The following is a 12,873-nucleotide window of genomic DNA, read 5'->3' on the forward strand; positions in this document are numbered from 1 at the left end:
CATGTGTTGGGGGGGAACAAAACATTAGCGTGTTGCTAATAGCCATGAGCTCAGGAAACATGGAGCTCTATCTTACATCAACCTATCCTGTATCCTGTGAATTTAAGCACAATGCCATTGTTATACATTTTTAGCTCATTTAATAGTATTGTTAATGGTTTATTTGTTTTGGACATGTTTGAAAAATGACATAAGGAACATAACATACATTTACATCAGATTTGTTGTTTTTGCTGTAAAGACTTTCTGTGCATCTGGAAGTTGAATGAGTTCATATAAAACAGACACATTGTTGCGATCCGTGACTTGGATCTTCACATGTTGTTTGTTTTTCCATCTTTGTTTCATTCTCCGTCTGACCCGTTTATTTCCTGTTTTGTCCATCACTATGGTTACTCATTAGTTCACCTGCTACACTCGGTCCGCACACCTGCTTCATCTAATCACCCTCCTTTATAAGCCAGCTTCTTCTGTTTATTCTTTCTGGGACTCTAATTTGCTCACATCCAACAAGTAAAGTCAGGTATGTTTTTCTCGCTAGCTCATTAGCTAAGCAACCTTATTGTCATCTTTAGCTCACATGCTAATCATCTTTGTTTTTACTTTTTGTGCCATCATGCCAGTCTTAGTTCTTTATATTTCCTAGCTTTCACGCTAGCGTCTTTTGTTTCCCTTTTTATTAACTCCTGTGTTTTTGTTCAGAGCTCACTTTTTGTTAATAAATTTGTTAAATCCTACCTTTGTTGTGTTCGTCGTTTGACGCATCCTCGAGGGAATCGAACCTGGTACCACGATGCCGAACCGGCGTAACACACATACTATAAATTTAGAAATATTTTGTCAAAGTTAATTGGGGGGGGTGGCGGGGTTTGGTGGTAGGAGGGGTGTATATTGTAGCGTTCAGGAAAAGTTAGTGCTGCAAGGGTAACTGGGTATTTGTTCTGTTATGTTGTGTTACGGTGCGGATGTTCTCCCAAAATGTGTTTTTTCATTCTTGTTTAGTGTGGGTTCACAGTGTGGCACATATTTGTAACAGTGTTAAAGTTGTTTATACGGCCACCCTCAGTGTGACCTGTACGGCTGTTGACCAAGTATGCAGCATTCACTTATGTGTGTAAAAGTTGCATGTATTATTTGATTGGGCCGGTACGCTGTTTGTATGGAGGAAAAGCGGACATAACGACAGGTTGTAGAGGACGCTAAAGGCAGTGCCTTTATGGCACGCCCCCTATATTGTTGTCCGGGTGGAAATCGGGAGAAATTCGGGAGAATTGTTGCCCCAGGAGATTTTCGGGAGGGGCACTAAAATTCGGGAGTCTCCCAGGAAAATCGGGAGGGTTGGCAAGTACTGTATCTTAATTGTATTTTATTTTTTTTAAAAGTATGCTCAAACTGATCTACAGTAGTTTAGTTTGATATATGATTATACAACAAATGCAAATATGTTGACGCTGGTGATATTGCCTTGTCTCTGCTATGTCTGCGTCACGGCAGTGTTCGGCCTGGGCAGTCAGCAGGCCGTTCCTGGACACAGACACTGATACGAGACTGGCTTGCAAACTTTTGGATTGCCAGCTTTGCACAGACAAAGAAAAATGCCACTTCAGCACAATTGACAATAATTATAGCAACAGCCCTTAAGCATAAAAGTTGTGTGATAATATCTACATAATTATTCTAACAGTAGGTTATAAAAATATGCTGTTTTTAAATGATCATCCAAACTGGTATAAATGTGTTTGTTGTTTATTTGTGCTCTGTTGTTGTCCAAGTCCTCCTTGATGATTCTGCATGTAAAAAATAGAGAAAGGTTAAACACAAGATCACAATAATCATTGATAGAAGTGAACATTTTCAAATAACATGCAAATGTGCACAAAAAAACATCAATAATCAATATTGGTACATTGATGCACAGGTTTACAGCACTTCATCTTTCTGGCCACACATTAATTGAGAATAATTAAGTAAATTAGAAGATGTCAGGCTTTACTTTAAATTGTTGAAAATAGTTCCGGGCACAAAACTATCTGCAATGGCTAGATGTGTGTCTCTCCCTCGGTGTAAAGAGAGGGTTAGAGCACGGAGGTCACTCAATATTACGATAGTCTTGCATTTTAACACAAATGTACATCACTTGACGTGTCTGTTTTTAGCTGTTTTCAATTAATAAATAAAATTATACTTACATTTTAAGGTAGCGTCTCCGTGTTGAAAATATCTTTCAGAGTTGAGCGTGCAAAGAATTTCGGGATATGACAGGATGCAAAGTGTACACGGATGCATCCTTTCTGCTAATGGGAGAAAAAGACACATTTTTCGGCCGGATTCGAAGGACACTTGGAACTTTTTTGAATTGGGACAGCCTTTGCGCACCGCGATGACGTCAGCGCCCCACTAATGTGCACAGCAAAGGATACAGCCGCCGAATTGAGACACAGCGTGTGTGTGCAAAATAAGAAATAGTGTTGCAAATTTGAACAAAACAAACAAAAATTAAAAATATATTGCTCTTTTTAAAAATGAGAAAGCTGACAAGTAACCATTTTTTACAGTTTTAAAACATTGTCAATGTTATTGAGTTATCTTGTATGTATTGAGAATCACAGAGACTGATTAGTCTTGTTGAAATGTTACATATTGACTTACTAAACGTAAGATGGAAATTGGTTTAAGTCAATGTTTAACTTAACTATCGGGGAGGGGCCTCTTAGAGGGCCACGAAAAATAATCTGTTTCTTAGCTGTAGTCCGTATGGGCTGCGCCGGTACTCCATTGTAATACACTTTTATACCACTTGTGACAGTGAAGTCAATATCAAACAGATATTTAGCTAAAGTCATAGAATATTTTTAAAGTGCAGAAAGTATGACTAAAGTGGGGAAGCTGTATTTTCATTTGCATTTCTACATTTTATAGATTGTTTATTTTAGAAACATTATTACTTTAGTTAGAATGTATTTATTTTAGCACCGTGTAATTGCATTTACATGTACAGTATCTTTCATCAGTTTTCATGAGTACCTTCTTATGCAGTACATGTAATTACCATTCATTTTTGTAATCAGCCTGACCTAAGCCTTGATAATATTTGTGATTAATACATGTTTTCAAATCATTTGACAAGGTTTCTCCTGTTAAACTGTAAGTAGGTTAGATAATTTAAATTATTGAATACGATTCAAATCCAGAGTAAAATGACCATTTCAGTTTTAATATTTCAGTGGGTCCTGGGGCCCTCCCACCCATTTTCTACCGCTAGTCCCTTTTGGGGTCACAGGGGTGCTGGAGCCTATCTCAGCTGCATTCAGGTGGAAGGCAGGGTTTTAATTTTCCTGAAAGAACTCTCCTGAAGGAATCAAAGTACTATTTAGCTATCTACACCCTGGTCAAGTTGCCACCTCATTGAAACACTGGCCCCTAAGGTCAAAAAGTTTAAACCCCCTGGTTTAAAGGCCTACTGAAACCCACTACTACCGACCACGCAGTCTGATAGTTTATATATCAATGATGAAATATTAACATTGCAACACATGCCAATACGGCCTTTTTAGTTTACTAAAATGCAATTATAAATTTCCCGGGAGTTTCTTGTTGAAAACGTCGCGGAATCATTACGTGTACGCGTGACGTCACGGACTGTAAGGAAATATTAGCGCTGCGCACACAAACAGCTAAAAGTCGTCTGCTTTAACCGTATAATTATACAGTAGTTTGGACATTTGTGTGGCTGAATCTTTTGCAATTTGTTCAAATAATAATGGAGAAGTCAAAGTAGAAAGATGGAGTTGGGAAGTTTTAGCCTTTAGCCACACAAACACACGTTGATTCCTTGTTTAAAATTCCCGGAGGTGACGCTTTCCTATGGATCAGAGCGGTCAAGCGAACATGGATCCCGACCAAATGTTAACCAGCAGTTTTCTGTGAGAAAATTGTGTTAAAAAGTCGCCACACCGGAGATCAGCTGAGCTTGTGCCGTCCATACAGCTGCCGTCGACTTCCCTCAGACACTGGCCTCAAGACACCGGTGGACACACCCCTCCGACTATCAGGTACTATTAAACTCACTAAAACACTAGCAACACAATAGAAAGATAAGGGATTTCCCAGAATTATCCTAGTAAATGTGTCTAAAAACATCTGAATCAGTCCCAATGCAATCGCCTTTTTTTTTTTTTTTACTTGATTTATTTATTTTATTTTTTTGTAGCCCTTCGCTATCAATATCCTCAAACACAAATCTTTCATCCTCGCTCAAATTAATGGGGAAATTGTCGTTTTCTCGGTCTGAATAGCTCTTTTTGTTGGAGGCTCCCATTAAAAACAATGTGAGGAGCCATCACACGGGTGACGTCATTGTCTGCGACTTCCGGTAGAGGCAAGGCTTTTCTATCAGCGACCAAAAGTTGCAAACTTTATCGTCGATGTTCTCTACTAAATTCTTTCAGCAAAAATATGGCAATATCGTGAAATGATCAAGTATGATACATAGAATGGACCTGCTATCCCCGTTTAAATAAGAAAATCTCATTTCAGTAGGCCTTTTAAATTGTTGTTCAGCTACTTTTGATAAGGTTATTATGTAAAGAATGTGACTCATACATGAATATATGAATACTATCATGTTCTTATTGATAAGGTTATTATGTAAAGAATGTGACTCATACATGAATATATGAATACTATCATGTTCTTATTGATAAGGTTATTATGTAAAGAATGTGACTCATACATGAATATATGAATACTATCATGTTCTTAAGAGTAATTCTAGTCAGGATAATTGCTTAAAAGAGTCATGACAGAAAATAAATGAGCAGCACTGATCCAAAACATGATATTCCGCAAAAAATGTTGACGATGCTTTACCTTCAATCCAAAAGGCGACTTCAGTTCCAAATTGCCTTTAATGGTCTCTGGTGGGTTTGTCCATAGTTGTCCCCCTCTTGTTTAGACTCAATTTTTCATAGCGTATAACTGTGTAAAAATCTTTGAGTGAAATCTAGCAATATTTGCAACTCTCATACTGACACAAATATGCTTGTAAAATGACAAGTAAGTACATTTTATTTATAAAGTGCTTTTCACACATACAAATCACAGTGCTGGACATAACATTGGTAAATTAAAACAATGAATTTCAAACAAGGGCAACATCATAAAAAGGATAAAATAGACAAAAAAGGCCACTCTTCGAAACATTGCCAGATGTTTTGATGGCTCTTTGCTCGAACTTTGTTAAGCATGCGTGCAGGAAGCCAGCATTTAACTGTGTGCCTGTATCACATTTCTTCCGTCAAAGAGGAGCTCTGTGTTGGGGCAGGTGTGGTTGAAAAAGTTGTGGTTGAAAAGGGAAGGCAGCCAACCAATAAGCGACCAAACCTCATAAGAGCTGTCCTTAAAACAATAATCCTGCTTCCACCCTCCTTTCAGCCCTTCTTTCCAGGGGACACTCCCATCTTTCCTGCATCAGCACATTGTAAAGACAGATGAAATATGTGAAAACAGTATTTCTATGTCAGACCAACTTAGGTATTATCTTTAATGAAATTCAGCAGAGGGCAATGCATTTTGTACATGGGACCTTTTTAAGTGAGGATCTAACCGACTCTTAGTCCATTGCATCATTACACCACGATCACATCACAATTCTAAAAAATATCGATAGTATACAAAACCGCAATAGAACAATACGTAAAATTACCAAAACTGCACAGAATTGTCATGATCCGCTACCCGGATCATATGGTATTTGGATTTTGAGTTTGTTTGTGCACTTCCTTGTTTGCTCCGTTACCATAGTTTCACATTAGATCCACCTGCTACTTGCTTCCTGATGCGCATCTGTTGGTAATTGTTTACTTCTGTATTCAAGCCTGCCTTTTCCGTTCACCCGTCCTCTTCTCGTAGTTTTGTGTACATACGGTTTGTGTTTCACAAGTGATGACTAGGCTGTCTGTTTCCGTACTCTCTAGCTTCCGTGCTTAGCCGTTTGTGTTTCCTAGCTCCCATGCTAGCGCTTTGTTTTGCCTTTTGTGCCAAGTACAAGTTGTTTCTGTTCTTAGTCTGTTTTTAGTTTTAATAAACCGATATTTCTTACCTTTTACGCTGTGTCCGTGCCCGATCTGCACCCCAAGAGCGCCACCCGCACCACGATGCCATCCAAGCGTCAAAAGAATTTGGCATATTGTTAACGCTTCATCTTCCAATGCATGGTTTTACATTTCTGTAAGTAACTTTAAGCGCTTTGTAACTTGCAACAACAATCACCATTGTTTTTCCAGTAACAAGTAATCCATCCATCCATTTTATACCGCTTGTCCCGTTCGGGGTCGCGAGAGTTGCTGAAGCCTATCTCAGCTGCACATGGGCGGAAGGCAGGTTACACTCTGGTGAAGTTGCCACCTCATCACAGGGCCAACACAGACAGACAGCATTCACACTCACTCACATTCACACACTAGCGCCAATTTAATGTTGCCAATCTAATTACTTTTATGTATGTAATTTACAATGCCGTTACTGATACGCTTGATGTAACGTGGAACATTACTATTGATACTTTACCCTGGATGCGTTCCAGCAGTCATCCACTGTGCAGCAAAATAGCGCAGACTTTTACATGATCTCGCAAATCCGCACGTAATCACGTGATAAGAGTTGTACTAAAGCGATCCAAAACCAGTTCATTCTGTCGTTCCAGAGGAGCAATACCTACAATACCCCTTTGGTGGATAAGCAGAGGCACAATTAAAGTGACGTTCCAGAGATTCTACCGTTAACAACCTCCTTGCAGTTCGCAGACTACCAATGCTGAGCTAAAACAGCCAATGAGCGCGCCCCCGCGGAGGTCACACGACATTTGGCAATAGTCACCGCCTTTTGAAAGCTCACACTTACACATGTTTATCTCATGAAACATCTCAACTGCATGCAACAAATACATGAATGTTAAAAAAAACAAAAAAATAACATTAAAGGGTCTGTTTGCTCACAGTTCAATTTTTCAAAGCAAAAAATATAACAAAAACATCGGCTAGCTTATGTTACCATTAGTGGTTTAAGACTACACATGTTATAAAACTGTTTATTTATATTTTTCACAATTGATACGTTTTCATTAAAAGAATTAAAAAAATATAAAAAATGGTGTATACAGCTGTCACTCACCCTATCTCGCCAACATGTACGCACACACATTAAAACAGTTCAAGAGAAGCAACCAACAATTTGCAGTCATGTTGTTGTTACGGTAGAATGTACAGCGCATTCGGAAAGTATTCACTGCGCTTCACCTTTTCAACATTTTGTCATATTAGAGCCTTATTCCAAAATGGAACACATTTATCTGGGTCCACCCCATAATGACAATGTGAATTTTTATTTTTTTTTTCTTATTCATTGTATTCCATTGGGTTGAGTTTTTTTCTTGCCTTGGTGTGGGATCTGAGCTGAGGATGTTGTTGTGGCTTGTAAAGCCCTTTGCGACACTTGTGATTTAGGGCTATATAAATAAACTTAGATTTTTACTAAATAATTACATATAGATGAATATTCACAGCCTGTGCGCAGTTCCTTGTTGATGCATCTTTGGCAGCAATTACAGCCTCAAGTCTTTTTGAATACAATTTCACAAGTTGGCCAGCTTCGCTCATTTCTCTTTGTAGCAGGTTGGATAAGAAGTGTCGGTGCGAAACCATTTTCAAATCTCTCCAGAGATGTTCAATCGGATTCAAGTCTGGGACATTCACAGAGTTGTCTTGACACCATTCCTTTGATATCTTGCTGTGTCATTGTCCTGCTGAAAGTTCAAGAGCGCTCTAGAGCAGGTTTTCATCCAGGATCTCATTGCTGTATCCATATTAGTCTAGTCAGGGAGGTGACCAAGAACCCAATAGTCAATCTGTCAGATCTACAGCTCTGTGGAGGTAGGAGGTCCTTCCAGAAGGACAACGATCTCTGCAGCAATCCACCTATCAGGTCTGTATAGTATATTGACCATACAGAAGCCATTTCTTAGTAGTTTGCCAAAATGCACCTGAAAGACTCTCAGACCATGAGAAACAAAATTCCCTGGTCTGATGAGACAAAGATTGAAGTCTTTGGTATGAATACCAGGTGTCATGTTTGGAGAAAACCAGGCACCGCTCATCACCAGGCCAATACCATCCCTACATTGAAGCACGGTGGTGGCATGCATCATGTTGTGGGGCTGTTTTTCATTGGCAGGAACTGGGAGACTAGTCAGGATAGAGGGAAAGATGAATGCAACAATGCACAGAGACATCCTGAATGAAAACCAACTCTCCCATCCAACCTGATGGAGCTTGAGAGGTGCTGCAAAGAGGAATGGGGTAAACTGCCCAAAGATAGGTGTGCCAATCTTGTGTCTTCGTATTCAAAAAGCCTTGCGATTGTATTTGCTGCCAAAGGTGCATCAACAAAGAATTGAGCAGATCTTGTGAATACTTGTGTGTGTGCGTGTGTTTGATTGATTGATTGATTGAAATGTTTATTAGTAGATTGCACAGTTCAGTACATATTCCGTACAATTGACCACTAAAAGGTAATACCCGAATAAGTTTTTCAACTTGTCTAAGTCGGGGTCCACGTAAATCAATTCATGGTACAAATATATACTATCAGCATAATACAGTCATCACACAAGTTAATCATCAGAGTATATACATTGAATTATTTACATTTACAATCCAGGGGGTGGGATGTGGAGGGGAGCGGGGTGGGTGGTTAGGTTTGGTTGATATCAGCATTTCAATCAACAATTGCATCATCTGAGAAATAGACATTGAAACAGTGTAGGTCTGACTTCGTAAGATATGTACAGCAAGTAGTGGACATAAAGATATCAGACAACGTGAGAACAAGTATATACATTTTATTATTTACAATCCGGGGAGGTGGGATGTGGAGGGGTGTGTGTGTGTGTGTGTGTGTGTGTGTGTGTGTGTGTGTGTGTGTGTGTGTGTGTGTGTGTGTGTGTGTGTGTGTGTGTGTGTAATGGAAAAAAATATACTATTGTCTATAGATTTTTGAGGACAAAATTAATTTATTAAATTTTTTAAATAAGGCTATAGCAAAACAAAATGTGGCAAAAGTGAATCACTGTAAATAGTTTTCAGATGCACTGTACATGCAATGATAGCCCATGCCAACTCTCCATATTGCTATTATTAACTAACACCCAAAACAAATGCGCGTGCTCGTGTTACCTACGTAAGTAGTTATGTCATTACGTCCCAGAAGACGTAAGAGGGCGGGATATAACGCTTAAAATACATTTGAGGGTTAGCGCCCTTCCAAAATCTGTCTAAATGTTGCAAACAGCCCCTTTAATTACTTTCCTTAGTAATGTTTGACATATTTTAAATAATAACTCTGCAGTACTTCAATTACTTTTTTGGGGAAAAGTAACAAGTTACAATAATTAATTACTTTTTAGAGCTGTGTTTTTCAACCTTTTTTGAGCCAAGGCACATTTTTTGCGTTGAAAAAATCCACAGGCACACCACCAGCAGACATCATTAAAAAACGAAACTGAGTTGACAGTAAAAAGTCGTTATCTCAAAGTAGGTGTACCGTCACCACCTGTCACATCACTTATTGGAGTTTATTGTTCCTATTTTTAATGGCTTTTTCTCTTTTTTTGGTATTTTCCTGTAGCAGTTTCATGTATTCCTTTTTGAGCGATATTTCCCACATCTACTTTGTTTTAGCAATCAAGAAGATTTTAGTTGTTTAGACTTAGACAAACTTTAATGATCCACAAGGGAAATTGTTCAACACAGTAGCTTTGTTACAATGATGGAAAGTATAAGGATGGAAAGGACTAGGTACAGCAATGTAAAATATAACATATCTGCGAATATATACAATATATACTTAATATGTGTAAGGTGTATTATATATACAGATATAATATGACTAACATATATACAATATATACCAATTGCTATGTACACTATCACAGTATATTTGGCAGCCCCAGCATAAAAAAGAGAGTAAGTCCAGCAGAAAATAGAATATAGACATTAAAAACAAAGAAGTAGCTGACATAGAAGGTTTCATGTAATAGACTAATATTATCTGTTGCTGTATGGGGAGGACATTGTTGATTGTCATGTTATGTTCGGATGTACTTTGTGGACGCCGTCTTTGCTTCACAGTAAGTCTTTGCTGTCGTCCAGCATTCTGATTTTGTTTACTTTGTAGCCAGTTTAGTTTTGTTCCGCATAGTTTTCCCTAAGCTTCAATTACTTTTCTTAGGGGTACACACTGTTTGTTTATTTTTGCTTTAAGCATTAGACTCAATTTTACCTGCACACTGCCTCCCGCTGTTTCCGACATCCACAAAGCAATTAGCACCGGCTGCCACTTACTGATATGGAAGAGTATTACATGGTTACTCTGCCGAGCACTAGACAGCACCGACACTCAACAACAATAACACATCATTTGCAGACTATAAATACTGGTTTGCAAAAAATATTTTTAACCCAAATAGGAGAAATTAGATAATCTCCCACGGCACACCAGACTGTATCTCACAGCACACTAGTGTTCCGCGGCACAGTGGTTGGAAAAACACTGTTTTAGAGTAATGCACATAACACTGGTGATCACTAGTTGAAATTTCCGCAAAATATGGTGCTTACATTTTTATGCGATAACATGACGCTGTTCTGAAAGTGTCAAACCAACCCTTTCCCAGGCTTGGACAAACCAGCTAGCTTTAGGGTTGCTCAACCTCGCTTTACGATGTCTAGCCTTTCTGGAGAAGTCGGCCATAAAAATGTATTTTTAAGAATGTTTGACACCGAGTTACTAAATAGTGCTAGTCTAACCCTACATAAGAAAAACACATTTTTGATTCACTACCCTCCACTTTCATTTCCTACACTGGTCTAGTACTTCGGGGAATTCCATCCCCTTCTTTTTCCAAAGGTGGAGGTCTCCCGAATGTAACCATGCTGTCTGGCCCAGCTGAATATATTTACTTAGCGCATGGAGAGCTCCAGCCACAAAAGCAGGAATGTGACTTGAAAGGGCCGCTTCCATTTTAATTTTTAACCCATAAAATAAACAGAGCAGCGCTGCAATTTTTTTGTGTGCAATTTTATGAATGGCTGCATTCATTCCAATATGGCCATCCAATGAGAAAATTAACTCTGATGTAAAGACGTGCCCATTTAGAAATGTCCGTTGCTTGCTGCACACCGATTGGCTCGTGGTGAGGAGAGGGGTGGGCTCTGAGAGGTGGTATAAAGTGGTCTGTCGGGCAGTTGTCCCTGTGGGAACACTTGGACCAAGACCTGAAAGGGGACTGAAACTATTTAGGACTGACCGCCATTCAGTGGATCACTGCTTAAGTTTATATTTATATTTTTGTGTAACATGGAATCTTTTCTGGGCCTGCTCATATTGACAACATCCTTTATCTCACAGGTAGGTTCCTTCTAACATGAACTTATGTAACTGCGTGAAAACAAAAGTCCAAATACTGTCAGTTGTTCAAAAATTGGCTAAAGAGCAAGTAGGCAATTAACAATAGTGCATACAGTATCATAAATGTCTATTTAATATGCCTATTTTTATGATGAATTGACTTTAAAGTGGTTATAAAACTGTCCACGCTTGTTTGTGCTTGTCTAATAGCAATTAGTGTGACTTTGCAAGAAAGTGGAATACAGGAGGACAGTGGTTCTTTTTAAAACATTTTTTTACTAAGTACCACCTCACAAAAATCCTGTCTCTCCAAGTATCATCATAATGATTAACATTAAAATACAGTAGCGTAGTAGGCCCACGTATTCATTAATAACAACACGGACGTTTAAATTAACAATATTCGATATGTTTGGCTTCAATCACTCAATGATTATTTATATAGCCCTAAATCACTAGTGTCTCAAAGGGCTGCACAAACCACTACGACGTCCTCGGTAGAGCCCACAAACTCACACCCAGTGGGACGTCGGTGACAATGATGACTTTGAGAAACCTTGGAGAGGACCGCATGTGTGGGCAACCCCCCCTCCCCCCATTCCACACAGTTTGAACAGTAAAACTGTGTTTAAATATAAAAAGGGGAAAAATAAAATAAGGACAACTTTTGGGAAAAACCTGGCTCTCCAAGTATCATCATAATGATTAGCATTAAAATAGCATATTAGGCCTTAAGTATTCATTAATAACAAGCCAGAGGTTTAGATTAACAAGAATATTTGATATGTTTGGCTATTATAGCATTACACACAGTTTGAACAGTAACACTGTGTTTGAATATAAGAAAGGGGAAAAAAACACTTTACTTTTAAGCAAGTGATTTTTTGGGAGTGTACCACTAGATGGCGCCCACGTACCAATGGTGGTACACGTACCACGGTTAGAGAAACGTTGCAGGAGGAGATCGAACACCATTTGGATACAATAAGAAACAATGGAAATAGAATTAATCGTGATCTTTCACCTCCATGATTCGATTCTGATTCTTGGGGTGAATATTCGATTCAGAATCGGTTCTCGATTCAATACAATTCTCATATATATTGTGTATAAATGAAAATAAAAACCTTTTCAAAACAGGTTACAGGATACAAAAGCTCCTCTTGCCTGCTGACGTACGACTTATACCCGCAATGTTGGCCTAAGAAACGTATTTTTAAAAATTTACTTTTAAGATTCTAGTAACAAAAATTGCAGAATGTTAATCAACCTAATAAAATAAAACAGAGCAGTTATTCTCAAACTGTGGTACCACTAGTGGCACGCTGGCTCCTAGTGGTACACCAAAAAACCACTTAATTAATTATTCAAACACAGTCTTACTGTTCAAACTTTGGGTAATGTTGCAGT

At 38.6% G+C, this 12,873-nt stretch overlaps 1 protein-coding gene and 1 long non-coding RNA gene across 2 annotated transcripts in view; one reads left to right on the forward strand and one right to left on the reverse strand.

Annotated features, from left to right (window-relative positions):
- Positions 1-5,110: 5,110 nt before the first annotated feature.
- The window catches only part of LOC133559561 (uncharacterized), a 34,247-nt gene continuing 26,484 nt past the window's right edge, over positions 5,111-12,873 (reverse strand). Inside the window, exon 3 of the long non-coding RNA XR_009808201.1 lies at positions 5,111-5,464. This is a non-coding gene — a long non-coding RNA (uncharacterized LOC133559561). The remainder of the gene's footprint in view (positions 5,465-12,873) is intronic.
- LOC133559552 (CCN family member 1-like) overlaps positions 11,313-12,873 on the forward strand; it is a 31,536-nt gene continuing 29,975 nt past the window's right edge. Inside the window, exon 1 of the mRNA XM_061911415.1 lies at positions 11,313-11,463. Coding sequence (XP_061767399.1) covers positions 11,413-11,463 — 51 coding nt within the window. The 5' untranslated portion in view covers positions 11,313-11,412. The remainder of the gene's footprint in view (positions 11,464-12,873) is intronic.

Source organism: Nerophis ophidion, linkage group LG01, assembly GCF_033978795.1.
Source record: "Nerophis ophidion isolate RoL-2023_Sa linkage group LG01, RoL_Noph_v1.0, whole genome shotgun sequence".
Classification (NCBI taxonomy): domain Eukaryota; kingdom Metazoa; phylum Chordata; class Actinopteri; order Syngnathiformes; family Syngnathidae; genus Nerophis; species Nerophis ophidion.